A 15458-nucleotide genomic window follows, 5' to 3' on the forward strand; every position below is an offset into this window, starting at 1 on the left:
TACTTTTTTGGAAAATGTTTGGAAAGCCCAAATGTCTACCAGAGAACATAAATACACCGAGGCAAACATGCATATAAAATAGACAAGCCCCATTAAAAAGATGAGCCCTGTCCTCTATGCTTCCCTATTCCATTGCTTTCTTTCAAAATAACCTTTCTATAAGTAAAAGCAACAACAATGAGAAAAATGAGGGAAGTGAAGTTTCTGTACAAACCTGATGTGCAAGAGAAAATAAACTTGTATGTTATATGTCCGCTGTTAGTAATCAAGATACAGGTAAGACGTAAGTGGCATTTTACTGCGAAAAACAAATTCAGTATCAATAACCAGTAATATTTACTGTCACAAGTTAGCATGTGTTTTAGGTAGACAACACTGATGATTCAAAGCCAGCCCAGAGGCTGTGGCTGCCTCTCAGCAGCTCCTCAGAGGGCCACCATTCCTCCTGCAGCCTCTGCAGGATGCTTCAACTCCTCTGCAGGGCAAGCAGGCCTGACTCACTAAGTTCAGTTCAACAGCACAAAGCATCAAACGACAGCTAAGAACAAAAATGAGATTAAAAGTCTCCATTGCAGTTTCATGACTGAAACCCTTTGGGTGTTAAGGAGGCATCTGGAAACACCTTTTTTTTCAACTTCCCTTTGACTCTCTGAAAGCAAAAAGCAAAACAGCAAAGCTTCTTAAACACTCAGAACTTACTCAGCTCCCCTTAACTTTCAGGGGTTGTAAAATCTGTGAGAATCGACAAAAAACATTCTTCAAATGTCATGAAAACAGGGAACGGGAAGGTGCATTTCAACAGCAAATGTTTTATCAGCCTAACGAAACAGTATCACAACCTGTTAACTAACTGTCAAAAAGCAAAGTATCTCAATATGTAAAGTTGCCTATGAAAATTTCCAAGTGAAAACACACTAACTTACATGATACAAAGTTAAATTGGATGGGATCTTCCTATTATATATAATCTTTTTTTTTTCTATTTTTTTTTTTCTTCGAGAGCAAGAGTATGCAAGCCTCCAAACACTCAACAGCGGCTAAGGAGTTTATGTTAAAGGCCTAAGGACCATTCTCAAAAGCCCAGTGCTGGATAACAATCCATTCCTTCCACTTCTGGATACAGTGAGGAGAAAGGAATTATGCGGCACAACTTCCTTCCTAGGAGGGAAATACCATCCTTTCATAGAACAAAACAGTCAATGATGTGCGCCCTCGGCCCTCTGCTAGAGGCACAGGTTGCATATACACTCTCCAGTTCAAAATCCTGCAATGCTGAATTGCTCCTACACAACAATCAGCCCAAATGCATCATTAGAGGACACCATCTGCAGGTGCTCAGCCCGAATCCTCTTTAAAGACTACATACATGCAGTATCTAGAGGGCTAGTACCTAACCACTGAAAAGCAGATGAATGATGCACATCAAATCATGCGCTGTGACAACCAACACCTCAACCCAATACCCCGTTAAACATGGTATTAGGGGCCATGGCAGCTTCCTCAAGAACAGGAGCTTGTAAGGGACTGTTGTTTGGGCATGAACAAACGAGCCATGCAGACGGTCTTTCATCATCCGGTAACAGTTGGCATTGCTGGGAGGTCAGCCCGACTCCATTGTTGTTACAGCAATTTGCATTTTATTTTCCATAATGCTTTCTAATTTCACTTTTTCAATTATTACTTTCAGGCAATTGCTTTAATTATCTGTTACTCCGCAAGGAACGACATTTTCCTCTGGCGGAGAGAAGGGCTGGATCAGACCGCATTAATGCTGATGAGCCTCTCCGCAGGCAGAAGCGGCGCTGGCTGACTTGCCAGCCCTGGCAGCCCAAGTGGGGCGGCCAATAGCCAGTGCCCACAGCCACTGCTGACAGATTGGCCCACTCGCCACAGCTCCATGACAAGCTGCAGTGGATTACCAGGCACGTATTAAACATTTAAATACGTGTGCTACCCCCTTTGAATTTCAGATTTACCAGAGCAAATGGCTTCGCCGAAGACCATGGCAAAATACATCCGGCTGCAAAGCCAGAACAAGCCGCTTTCCCTAATCCAATGCTGTGTTAATGCAGAGCTCAGCAATGATGGATGGACTCATTAGTGCCGCAGTTATCGCCATCTGAACCAGGTGCCAAGACATATGGTTTAACAGATGTTCAAGCAAAAAGCTCTATTCTCTGCGCTGTGCGAGTGTCCAGTTAAACTGGACATCGATAAGACACTGAAAATCACATTGGGCTTATGGGAGCCACAATTGTTCCCAACGCAGGAAGCAGTTAAACACAGCCTGATTATGCAAAAAACCCTATTGCTCTGATATCCCAATCAGATCCACAGAACAAATGCTGGACAATATGTACACTGCTTTCTGGAGTCTTTGTGTACCAAAATGCCATTTATTCTATTCAGGCAATCCTGTTTCTGCACTGTCTCAGTAGAGAAATGAAGCTTAAAACCATGGAAGCTTTCTTCACACACTAGAGAAATAAAATGGGCAAGAAGCCTCCCCAGCCCAATCTCTGCATTTTAATATTTAGATTGTTCTCCAGCATAGCAGGTAGAAATGCCAGGTTACCATCGCGGGTGTGGGGAGACATCACACAACCCAAAGGCCTCAGTGCATACAGCAGCACCAACCTAAAGTTGTTAGTGTGTGACATACACATAGTGTGTGGAAATTTTAAGAGGAAAAAAATATTGGGAAAGAAGCCTGCAGCACTACATTCAGGTGGTGATGGTAGGTGAAAAGATAATACACACCAAGACTGAATGAATGCATTTCAAAAAGAAAATCAATGTTCACTTTAAACAAAACCTAAGGATTTGAAATTCTTTCAGAATTTGCCAATAATTGTAGGCCATGAGGAAAATGCTTCAGCTTGCAACCGTAATAGAATGGATACTATATCATGTTGAAAAAGTGGGGAAAAAAAAGAAAAAGAAAAAGTGCTGCATTGCTATCCTGCTCCCACACCTAATACGCAGTCACAAAAGGTATGTTTCAGATCATCTTGTTCAACCAGTTAAATCTCTTTATCTGTGTAAATATTTGTTTTATATTTATGCAGCTGCAACTTTTAACGACTTCTGTTATCTTTACTGCTTATCTTTCAATGCCAGAGCTCTGACTGTCCCAGACCTTGGTCCAGTGGGGCTGCAAAATGCAGGGCTGGGAGGTGAAGGAGTATGGAAGGGGACAGGAGACAAGCTACAATCTAAAAACAAATAAACAAGCAAAATCTACATTAATGAATGTCAGGAGAAGTTCAATTCAATGTTAATTCATTTTTGTCTGATTTTTTTACAGAGGTGCATTTGTAGAAAATGGAGTTGATGAAGACTTGTTACAGGAATAAACACTCAAAAACAGTGTATTGAAATGCTGTGCCTATTTTCATCTATTTTCAGCCACACAAAGTTACGTGCACTTAATTTATATATACACACAGAAACAAAAATAACAGTGGAAATGCACACGCACACAGATCATCTGTGTATTATCAGGGTTTTATCTCCACTAACTGGAAAATTATAGTCAGGTCACTACAATGTGACACCCCACTGAGATCCACTCTTAACTTCAGCTCTGGTTGTTACAACACTTTACTCTTCCCTGCTTCTGACCAAATATCCCCATCTTTTTCCATCTGCTGGCACTTTTTATATAGCTAGGCAATTCAGATGTGAATCAAGCTAAAAGCAAACAACACAAAACACACACACACTGCCCTAAAAAAAATAATAATAAAAAATAAATAAATAAAATAATCCCCCCGTCCCTAATAGCAAAAACAACAAAAATCCTTTTCAGCCAGATCAGTTTCCTGAACTGACCTACAAGAAAGGTGCAAAAGCTCCAGTGTTAGATCACACAAGGGATAGGGAGGGAGAAGCTGAGATTGCTGCAACTCATATTATGAGTTTATATGAGATTATAGCTGAAGCAGCTAGGGGACTGCACCCAGAGACAGCACAACTCTGAAAACAAAGCAGGGTGGCTGCTTCTCCCTGCTGCTGAATTTACCTCAGGCCCTCTGTGTAGAGGGCTGGGAAAGCCAGAGAGCAGTGGTAGATTCTGTAATGAAATCTGTACCTGCACAACTCTATTGCTTCAATGCAAGCAAACAGATCATTAGATGATTTAGATACAGATCATTTCAGATATAGAAAGTCCTAGTGTCCCAGACTGGACCTTGGATCTTTACTTATGAAAGACTGTGTTAATAGCAACTTGCATGCTACTTTTTCTTCTCTCTTCCCTCCTCCTGCTCCCTGCCCCCAAGGAAATATCTTTTCTCTTTCAACAGGGACATGACCAAAAGCTATTTTCTCTAACACGGTGTACTTGAAAAGTGTCTTTTTTTTTTTTTTTTCCATTGGTCTTTATTTTTTCTTTTTTCCTCATTGGCCTTTGCTGTTATGAGAAAAATACATTCCTAGAATGTTTCAGCTCAGGGCTCTCAAAAACAATTACTTAGGCATTTGATTTGATCTTCTGGCTCTTCCTTCCCAGGTATCCAGGCTTTATGAATCTCTGGTTTGGTCAAAGGCTAAAGTGAACCTCTTCCAAGTCACACACTTCAGAGTCTCATGAGGCCTCATATACATCCACCCTATGTTTTAAGGAAAAGGAGTCAATTTACTATTAGCTGAGCAAAACAGCAGGAACTTGCTGTGTTCAGAGGTGGGAAAGTGGAAGGTTTGCGTTTACACCTGGAAAGTAGGATGGAGGGTTGGAACAATGAGGGAAGGAAAAAAAAAATTACAGTTCACCTTTAAATTGGTGAAAATATTGCATTATTTAAGAGAAAATAAGAAGGGGAATGCAAGTCTCAGCATATGATTTTAGTAGCAAGGTATCTTTAGGAATATCAAAGCACTTCATAAGCACAAATGTAGTTATTCCAACGTCAAAGACATCTGTACCATCAGGAAGCACCATATCCGTGATCCACACACAAAAAAAACACCCACAAAGTACATGAAGGGACAAAACATATGTTTTCTGAGTTGTCTGTCTGTTAACTGGGCTTCTCAAGGGCCTGAAAGTAAGCACGGATAATCTGTCAGAGTTATCTGACTCACAGGACCGAGTGATAGGGAAGATTTCCAGCTGGCTGGCTGTCAGCCCTTTCTGACCAATTATCTACTGAAGGTAGTGCTTTACATTTTTTCCTGTATGCACTTCTTGTTATGGTTCTGTCTGTGGTATAGCATGCCAGCTTAATTTCAGTTTGTGTCCTTTACGTGCTCTCTTTGGCAAGTCTCTGAAATCAAACTCCTCTTCCTCAATGAATGTGTTTTATACATGCTCAGTGTACTACTCATAGACATGGAGTACAAATCCTTCCTACTGATAAGATACCTTTTTGATAAATGCAGTGCAGCTGCTGTTTGATGCTTGCCCCCTTTTTAAATGTTGCAGACATATGTCTGGCAATACATTTTGCTTGTTAGATTTTCCTAATCAAATGCTCCTATTAATTTTTTTTTTTTTTTTTTTTTTTTTTACATTTGAAGCTTATCACATGTCTATATGCAACTGTTACTGAAGGTTTGCCAGCCCAACTCTCTAATAAGAGAAAAAAAAAACACACTGAAGGAACTGATTATAATTAATTTCAGAAGTATATTTGAAAAAAAAAATATTAAAGGAATTCTAACTGATTATAGTCCATTTCAAAGAAATTTTGCAAAAAACTATGTACTTTAAAGTTCTGAAAATGTACAGAAATGTATGACAACTGTGTTACATGTATGTTTTACTTGACACCAAATACCAATTATATGCAGTTAACGGTAAAAAATTTTGATACAAACAGAGGAACTTATTTACAAGCAGCAGGACCAAAATGCCTTAAAGAACAACCTTCCTCTATTGGCCATAAAAATTGTCCTAATTTTTAATTCAAGGCTGTTAAACATTACAGAACTGATTACAAGTTTCTCCATTACAACTTTCTCCAACATAAAATTTATTTAAACTGTTTTACATGCAGAAGAAAAAATGAATTTAAATACTTCCCCTCCAGAAAGCATTTTGTCCTCTAGCCAAATAGACTTGGATGAGTTGGCCTTACCTGGAGCCATAACTTATTATTCACTGCATCTCTCCCCGTAGCAATGCATTGAAATGTAGCATTCTGTCCTGCATTGACCTCTACATCCCCCAGCCTCAAGAAATGTGGAGATTTATCTGCAGAGGTGGAAAACACAAATTACAAATAGCACTTATTGCTAAAAAAAGGTACCAGCAACATTATTGTCTCCCCAAAGACGCATATTGTAACAACCTTTGGCTGAAAAACAGCAACAGAGGAAAGAAAATGATTTGTTTCATCTCCGTTCAAGAAGAAAGAGTGCTTTTAGTCCTTTCCCTTCTCCTCTGGTGATCCTACTACTTTATTTTATGCATGAGTTATAATATAATCTTTTAAAAATCAAAGCAAAGAAAAGGAGATCAAATGCCAGAATGTCAGTAGCACATTACAAAAATTATCCCAAAGAATTTCAATTGTATAAAATCCGTCATACTGAGAAAAAGCCAATTAGAAGGATATTGCTCAAGTAAAAACATAGATATTGCTCAGATTATTTGCAATGTAACTGAGCTCCATTCTTTTACTAAATGAAATCAGTTTCTGCTGTTGAACATAATATTTCAGTAGCTGATAAATTTATTTCCCACACTGGCAAAACTCCTAGGAAAGCTCTGTGGCACGACCACCTGAAGGATTTATTAGACATACGAAGCTGACAGACACATTTGAGGAATGGGTATATTACACAGCTCTCACCCATTCCTTTCTCAAGGGCCACCAACTAAAACAGTGGCTGAGCTGTTATTTCTTTGTGCTTAGAGTAAAATAAACAAAAAAAAACAAAAACAAAAACAAAAAAGTGGAAGGAAAAAGGTTGAAAGATCAGCACAGAAAAGCTTATCTGAATACTGTGTCATGCTGATAATCTGCTGTCCTGACCATGCCCAAGTACCTTATCTAGTAATAAGGAAAATGAGGGGGAAAAAAACCAAGCCAGATACTGAAGACAAGGAGAGTTTTGCTGAATCTGATCAACTATCATATCAGATAGTTGGGGTGGCTAAAATATAAAGAAGTAACCCAAATACCCCTTTAAACTTGGTAGCCCATGAGAGCTGTGGTCTTAACAGATTTGGGGTAGAAGAAAAGAAGGTGCGAGGTTGCCACTGAAGCTTTATCGTTTACCATCTTCTCACAAATCTAGAGAAGGAAGTTTGTTGTGGTGTTATCTTTCAGAAAGCAATTAAATTATCAGCCATGAGGCACACTAAAATGAAATTACATTTGAGAAAGAAGATTTCTAGGGAAGATCGGAAGAGTGGAAAAGAACGAAATGAACAGCAACACACACACACACAAATGTCATAGCAAGTGTCAGTAATAATTTCTTCCTCAGAACTTTTGTGTGTGCAACATTTGAATTAACATAACTTGGGTTTGCATGTGTGTAATTTTGTCTGTGATTAAACAGGAAAAGGTGAACATGGAGTCTGTCCACAAAATAAACCAAAAAAAAAAAAAACAACCCACAAAAAAACAACTTCCTTCTATAGTTTGATAGCTGGAAAAAAAAAAAAAAAAAAGAAAAAAATACCCCCAAGTAAGAAAGGACGTGAAATCTGGTAAACCCACATGCATCTGCCAACTCTGTTTTCTGTAATCAGTGAATATAACATTATATTAACATTAAAACCCGATTTTATCATGCACACCAGCTATGGTTATCATTAAAGGACACTAAAGAATTTCTGCTTCTATATTTTTGCAATACTTCTGGTACACAGAGATTTTACACAGGTAAACTGCTATTGCACTACATTTTACCCTGGAAGCTACAACAGAAATGCTATCGAAAGAACAAAGAACATCTGTGATCAAGTGATGAAAACTCAGCAGTCCACAGCAATATCAAATATGTCCTGAAAAGACGGAGAAAAATGCAGCTCTTAATCATTACTTACCACAAGGGTAACTCAGAACCTGGATGTCATCAATGGCAATGTAGCCATTTCTCCCATCTGAGACTTCAGCTTCAAATATTACCTGTCAAAATGAAAGAAAAAATGTTTACAACACTCATTTCTACAGAATTCCCACGGTGGCAAGCGTGTTGATATAAGACACATTGCCTTTTTCATTTAGTTGAAGTTCCTACAAGGTTTGACGACTGAATGGAATATTTATTACTTAATGTATTACAGTTCCATACTGTTTGTATACATGACTTACTTTGGACTTGGTGCTCCTGGCACAACAGAAAAGCATGTTTATTACCTCAATTAACAACATACTGTTTTCACTCTATTAAATGTATAAACATGAGTCAATTCTGAAAGAAAAAAAAAAACAACGCTGCTACTTTCAGACAGGTTGAACATCACAGAACACAAAGGATAATGAATTTTAACAAAGTTTGTATTCTTGTTGGGGGTCACAGGGTAGTCCACACTCCTCTGTAACTTTCTGCAGCATAGTTGGAAAGGATGCCACAGCACAGAAACAGTGCAGCACTCCCCAGTGGCAATGAAAAGAACAGCTGTAGCAGATCTCTGCAGCAGCCATCAACTTCATTCTTTATTCTTGCAAGGCAATAAGGAAATTGCAAAAGAAGACGCTGTATTCACATTCTGCTTCTAGACCCACTCCAAACTGTTCTTGGACTGCTCCAGAGTACAGCGCCCTCTTCTGCTACAAATTTAATGAAGTAACATCAAACTTTCCAAAATAAATTGTCGAAATGACAGAAAAGTTGAGTACGGTGAAAAGGAAAGAAAAAAAAAAAAAAAAAGTATGAAGCATGAACACCTGAACTAAAAGGAAGATATGAAAGAGGAAAGCACAGCAAGATTGATTCAAGTGATATGATAGAAATTTGCAGCAGCACTTGCCCAAAATAAGTATCTTTTGGGGTCTTTGCAAGACAGGCTCAGAGCAAGTCAGCTGCTCTATACATCAGCTCTTCTGTAGGTTACACCTTTTGTTTCTGGGGACAATGCAAGAGAACAGGAAAGCGAGACGCTGACAGCCCAAGGTACCCTGCAGCTGAGGGGCCAAACACTATCGAGGACCTCGCCTGGAGCTTCCTACTGGGGAAACCACACCTGAAGAAGTAATGGCCCCTGCACTCTCACCCTCAAGACAGTTCTGGGAGCAAGCAGCTTTCATCAACCCTTGGAGTGCCTTCTGGATCTTTCATTCATAATCATTATTGTCCTCAAAAAGCTGCCTGGCATTTACGCAGCTTGGCTGGGAACCTTGCATCAGTAACACCTCTGTGTGCTTTTGCTTCCTTCAGTCTATTTCCTCAGCTTCACATCCCACCATGACACGAAGAGCAGAAGAGAAGTGTCTCTTCTCACCAAAGGACACAGGGATCTCAGTCAGCCTGCTTATACTTAGAGCTAATTTCACAGCCTCCCATGAGAATAAGGAAGAAAAACTTGTATAGAGAAGTAGATACTGGTGTGTTTACGATGGGTTCAGAGGGTCCCCCCCAGATTGTTAACAGACTGCAGAAAGGGAAAGTCTGCAGTGCACGTACACTTTCAGAGCTTCAGGCACAATCCCTATTCCAACTTCTCATGAACTTCTTGCTTATATTCTGGCTGCCCTTCCCTCTACTTTTGCTTTTTTTTTTTTTTTTTTTTTTTTTTAAATTTTGCCACTTTAGTGGCAAAAAGACTCTCATTACCTGACTCCTCCTCCTCCTGTGATGGCCAACAAAAGCTCAATGGAAAGGAATTCAGTGACTGTGGGTCCTACTTCATTCCCTTGCCCTATGCCTTCCCCAACCTGAACACTATTTAACAGCCTCCACCGACTCCTCAGACTTCTTCAGGGAGCTAACACTTCTCCCCACTAAGAAGCATTAACGTGAATGTCTTCCATTGTCTAACAGCTACACCTGGATCCATTCCCTTTTCTTTTTTTTTTTTTTCCTTTTTTTTTTTTTTTCTTTCTCTTTTAATGGTAATATGGTACAAGGACAATCAGAAAAATCAGTAAGAAAATTATATTTAAACCTTCCAACTAACCAATTTCCCTATAACCCAAATCAGTTTTATCACATACATGAACAAACTTGTTTCTCAAATTTCTGTTAAGAACTTAGAGCATCTATGTTAAATACAGTGGGCTAAATTTACATCCAACTCTGAACTGGGCTGTTATTCATTCATTTGAAATAATGTTGACTCAGCTCCCAATGAAGCTTGGCCTCATGTGTATCCTTTCTCTGTACGTTGATAATTTCCTAAACAGGGGACCAGAGGGGAAAGAGTTACATTTCTTGGGACATGGGTGGGAATTTACCACCCCACCCCAAATCTTCCAGATTCATTGAATTAATCCCTTACCAAAAGAAGAAAAGTTCACAGGGAAGAAAGAGATGATGACACTGAGATACACAGGGTGAGGAGAAAAAAACAGATTAAAAGGAAAATAAAGAAGGAAGAGAGAAAGGCAAGAAACCTACACTGTTAAAGGAATTAATGTTTATCAGGTAACCAAAGGAAAAATGAAGTGATTAAAAGGAAAGAAGGATAGAGATATTAAAGAGTTAAGACTTAACATGTACAGCTTTACATTCTTTTTTATTTACATTTCTAAGAGGTATAAATAGGGAACATAATTTCTATAGGGAATCTGATTTGGCAGGGCAAGGTTTGGACCCAATGATCTCATGAGATCCCTTCCAACCCCTACAACTCTGTGATTCTGAGATAAATACAACCAGGAAACATCCATGGCTATAGATACTATATAGTAAAAGGTGTAGCTCAGTTACAAAATTCTCATCAGGCTTTAATTTGATAACATCTGTTCACTTTTAAAAAAGGAAACAGAAACAAGAGATTGTTTATATAGATGAAGACAGCAATTTAAAATGTTGAGAAGTCAGACCAGAAACTGAGATTTATTATTTTTTCCTCACATATACACAAAATACTCAAGAAAAAAGCAGACTGTTCAACTATTCCTTTCACCAGAGAAAGTTTATCCTAACAAAACACCACTGCTTTGGGAGTGAACCCTGCAGTTGGTCTGAACTGCTTTTCGGTTTACAGTCCTAGAAAGAATGGTTTAAACACCTGTATTGTAGCTGAAAAATAATTCAGACTATCACTCCAGCCAGAAAGCCCTACTTGCCTGCAAAACTGTAAATGTCCTTTGACTTACTACAATTTAATTACATGCTTATTTAGTGCATTTTTTGAGACACAGTTGTTACCTCTAATGGAGAGGATAGACCGTTTCCTGGGGATGAGTCAGGCTTGCACACATAAGACTTCTGGAGACAGTTATCCTGTTTTGTTGGTTACAGGCATCAGTGCAATGAATGAGAATAGGAAATGCTGAATAACTCAGATAATTCAAATGCAGCTCAAGGGAATTACATTTCATCCCTGAGTTTTCTACACAGTTCCTATGTGGTGCTCAAATAGTTACTTCTTCAAATAAAATTGAGTGCTCTTGTTTATGAAGTGCCTGAATTCAGGTACAAATGCATAAAAGCACAAACGAAATGTTAACATTCCTTGAACTGGGCATGCTCCTATGTATTTCACCATCCCCAATGCACCTTTTGTCTATAACTGTCCATTTTACCCCTAAAACCATGCAAGCTTTCAGTGTACACAGTATAATTTGAGAACATCCATGGGTTTACCACTGGTAGCATGAAGAACAATTTGTACCTGTCTGTTTTGTACCTAACTTTTTTAGTGACCCAAATCAGTGACAAATTGATTCCAAACATCCTGCTATACTATTCAAAACTTTGCAGACCTCTTTTATACGTTCCAGGGTCATTTTGTTTAAAGTTTGAGGAGTTCCATGTTATTCAATCTTGTATAGAAGCCATTCCTTTTTTCCTTGATTATCATTGCCATCCTTCTTTGAACCTCTTTCTAATTGTACTACACTGTTTGAAGAAAATGAGAGCAGAGCTGTCACACAGTAATCAAGATATGAGTGAATTTATACATACATGTGGTTTATACAACAGCATAATAGCGTTATCTAACTTATATCAAACTTCTTCCTTTACAATCTCTAAAAATTCATTTGCTTTTTTTTTTAAACCATCATTGGGTTTTGAGCTGGTATTTTATGAACCACAGGATCTTACTGCAGAGTGCTAATGGTAAGTTCTGAGCCTATCGTTCCATTTGTAAAATTTTACACAGTGTGCAGTATTTCCTATCTCTTTATCTACATTAAAATGTGCCTGTCATTTTATTGTCCAATTACTCACAGATATTCTGATGGTCATTCTGCAGGTCCTCAAAATTAGACATTGCTCTTCTTAATCTAAAGTAGCTTTCATATGTAAGCCTTGGTCTTCTCACTGTTCTCTACCCATATCCTGGTCTCTTATGAAGGTGTTGAAAGACACAGGTCTCTGCAGAAGCCCAGTGGATTCTTCTGGACATATTAACAATTTCTATGCACCTTCTCTTTTTTGTCTTTTAAACAATTATCTATCTATGGAAATATCTTTCTTCTCATAGAATGGCAGTTTAGTTTCACTACAAGCTTTTGTACAGGAACCTAGTTAAAAGCCTTTTAGAAGCCTCTACTAGTAAGATCACCCTTAACTATAATACTTGCTGACCTCTTTAAAGGGATCCAAAGTTGAAAATTAAGCTAAAGTCACCTTACGTGTATGATGAGCAACATACCACAAAAAAGCCAATAGATTCTAGTTGTCTCACACGAGGCACTGCAAAATATCACATAATTCATTTTCACAGCCCAACTCTAAAACACAGATGATGACAATCACTCTTCATCTAATTTTATTCCACAAACAAATGTTTCTGAAAGACTTAAATACTCAATGGTATTTGAATGCAATGCAAGAAATAGTAATTATTGCAGCAGAGATGCCCAAAGGGATTTAGCTGCTGAAGTTTAATGACTACACAAATCTTCACATTCCTACACAGCCCTAACATTGCATCTTATAATCACTATGAAGACTAAGCTTGCATCTGCAGGAATACACAAAACATCTTAAGGAACAGACTTCACCAACATTTTATTTTATTTTTTAACTCTTAGCAGGATTAATTTAGGTTTTCTCATTATTATTTCATTTGAGACACTCCCAAAACATATCTGTCAAATTATGTACAATATGTAGCCAGGAAAGAGGAGACCAACTCCATATACCAAAGTTTATAAAATTCAATATGGAATAGGAAAGGAAGGTCCAAATTTCTCTGAAATGCATGATTTACATCAAACTTTTCAGGACAAACTGGAATGAACGAAAGATGCACATTAAAAATCTAATACACAATTTATCTGGGTCATGCTTCTAGATGTATGTGTCCCTGAATTCACAGCCCTTCTCCATCCACCAGGAGAGCACAAAATGCATCTTCCATGCTCCAGAAAGCCCATTACCTCTTGGACTATTCTGCACAACAACTCAGTAACCTATGGCTCTCTGGCTTTTGAGTTACATACCTATATTCCAGAAAACATTCACAGCTCATTTTCACACCTCTAGATTCAGCATTTTAATATAGCATTTATTGCTTTATCTGATACCTAACCTTAGAACATAATTCTCTCTAGATTTTGTAAAAGCTGTTTTCTCAATGTAAACCAGAAACCACTGCCTCCAAGTAGGGTATTTCTGTATAGTTTGAGATGTTCCTCATCCCTTCTCCATTTCACTAGTTCTGCCTACTTGTGATACTGAAGAAAACTTTCCAAATTTTGAAGATAGTCTTATCAGATGATGATACATACAGAAATAACATCTATGTATCAATTGGACAAAAGTCGGTATTAGTCACATCTTAGTTACAACAGAAACCCAGTGTTTCATTGACTAATTTTTCCTGCTAGGTTTTAAAATGCATCATTAAAACAAGCTGAATAGGATTTTGAGATCGAAATAAGAAAAGGAAAAAAGAAGTAGGAACATTTATATCTTGCAATTTCTACAGAGCATTCAATTTGCAACCACTTTTGTTCAGCTATAGGAAGGCTTCTAGTAGTTTAATTATCTGAAATTATATTTGTAAATAGATCAATTCCAACGCTTGGTGGAAAGTTGTATTAAAGAGCTATATGCAAACAGAAGGTACCTTGTGTAACAGCAGTACAAAACCAACCAACAAAAAATGAACTGGTGATCATCAAGTACAGGCTACAATGACTTGAAACTTTGTGCTCTTTCCTCACTGTTCCAGTATGCACAAATTCTGATAGCATGCATTTTGACCACCCTCCCATATCTTTTCTGAAGAAATGACTTAGAATCAAGAGGAGCAGTGAAGCTTATTAACCTCACCAGACTTAAACACTTAGTCTTCCATAAATGTATCTAGTGTGAAAATTTTAATGACTGTTTTTCTGCTATGTACATTTTTTCTTCATTAAATAATTTTTGTAAAAGCACAGTAGAGTGACCCAACTATAGTACAAGTTAGTACTTATGCTATAGAACTGGTTAAGATTAAACAACGCATTGTTTGTTTTGTAGTAAAATAGCTTTCTGCAGATGAAAAACCATCAACAGGAAGACCAATTATGCAGAAAACAAAAACATCAACAAATCCAATTCAGTGACAAGGTTCTAATTCTATCTAATGTTTTTGCAGCATTAAGGACGTTTTAAAAAAAAAAAGCAAATATTTCATTTACAAAAAATATAATCATGAAGTTTCTATCACATTTCAAAAGAAGTACTTAATGAAATAGCTAGCTGAAAAAAAGAAGGGACAGCTAAATAAATTTTTACCTAACATAACAAAAATTTTGTTGACATAATAAAAAACATTTCCCTTGTGAAAGTTATAGATCATTTTGCTGAACTAATTTAGAAATCATGAAAACATAATTACTTCCATTTGAATGCTTAAGTAATGCTGTGAGGCAGCCTTTGCTGCTGACAGGGCCCAGGAGAATTTCCAGCAGAGTAAATCAAACAGTTGAGTGAAAACTTTGGGACTTAAATTCTGCTAAGTCAACTATTGCCCTATTACTTCTTTTTCCCCCACAATATCACACCTTCTGAGATTGAAAGATGAAGGAGTTAAGGCTGTCTTCTCTCCTACAACCTTGCCAGCAGAGCTATCCTGCAAGGGCTTAAGGGTTCATCAGACCTCTCAGAGTCATCCACAGGGGCTCTTGGCACAGACACCTCCTTACACCCCCAAACACATATCTAAGGTCTGACAAACCTTGCAAAGTCTGCACTATGAAGATTCATCTCAGTTCACACTCTGGTGAGAAACCCCCCCAGAAAACTTGCCTATCAAGGGTCTTCCTGACCCAAGATCATGTAATCTTAGAGAATTTATTAGTCATAAATGAGCGAGTGCATCTACAAAGTCCCAGCTAAACAGCAACGTTAAAATTGTTTCTTTAGACATAAGAGAGAGTTGTAGGTAAGCT

The 15458-nt window shown here is 37.9% G+C and overlaps 1 protein-coding gene across 11 annotated transcripts in view; it reads right to left on the reverse strand.

Moving 5' to 3' along the window:
- PTPRK (protein tyrosine phosphatase receptor type K) overlaps positions 1 to 15458 on the reverse strand; it is a 413276-nt gene that overhangs the window by 218567 nt on the left and 179251 nt on the right. For all 11 annotated transcript variants that reach the window (XM_084515260.1, XM_084515257.1, XM_084515265.1 and 8 more), the window contains exons 4-5: positions 8003 to 8084; positions 6081 to 6196 (exon numbers count right to left, since the gene is read on the reverse strand). In XM_084515260.1, coding sequence (XP_084371386.1) covers positions 6081 to 6196; positions 8003 to 8084 — 198 coding nt within the window. The remainder of the gene's footprint in view (positions 1 to 6080; positions 6197 to 8002; positions 8085 to 15458) is intronic.

The sequence above is a fragment of the Aythya ferina genome, assembly GCF_964211825.1.
Source record: "Aythya ferina genome assembly, chromosome: 3".
NCBI classification, from domain to species: domain Eukaryota; kingdom Metazoa; phylum Chordata; class Aves; order Anseriformes; family Anatidae; genus Aythya; species Aythya ferina.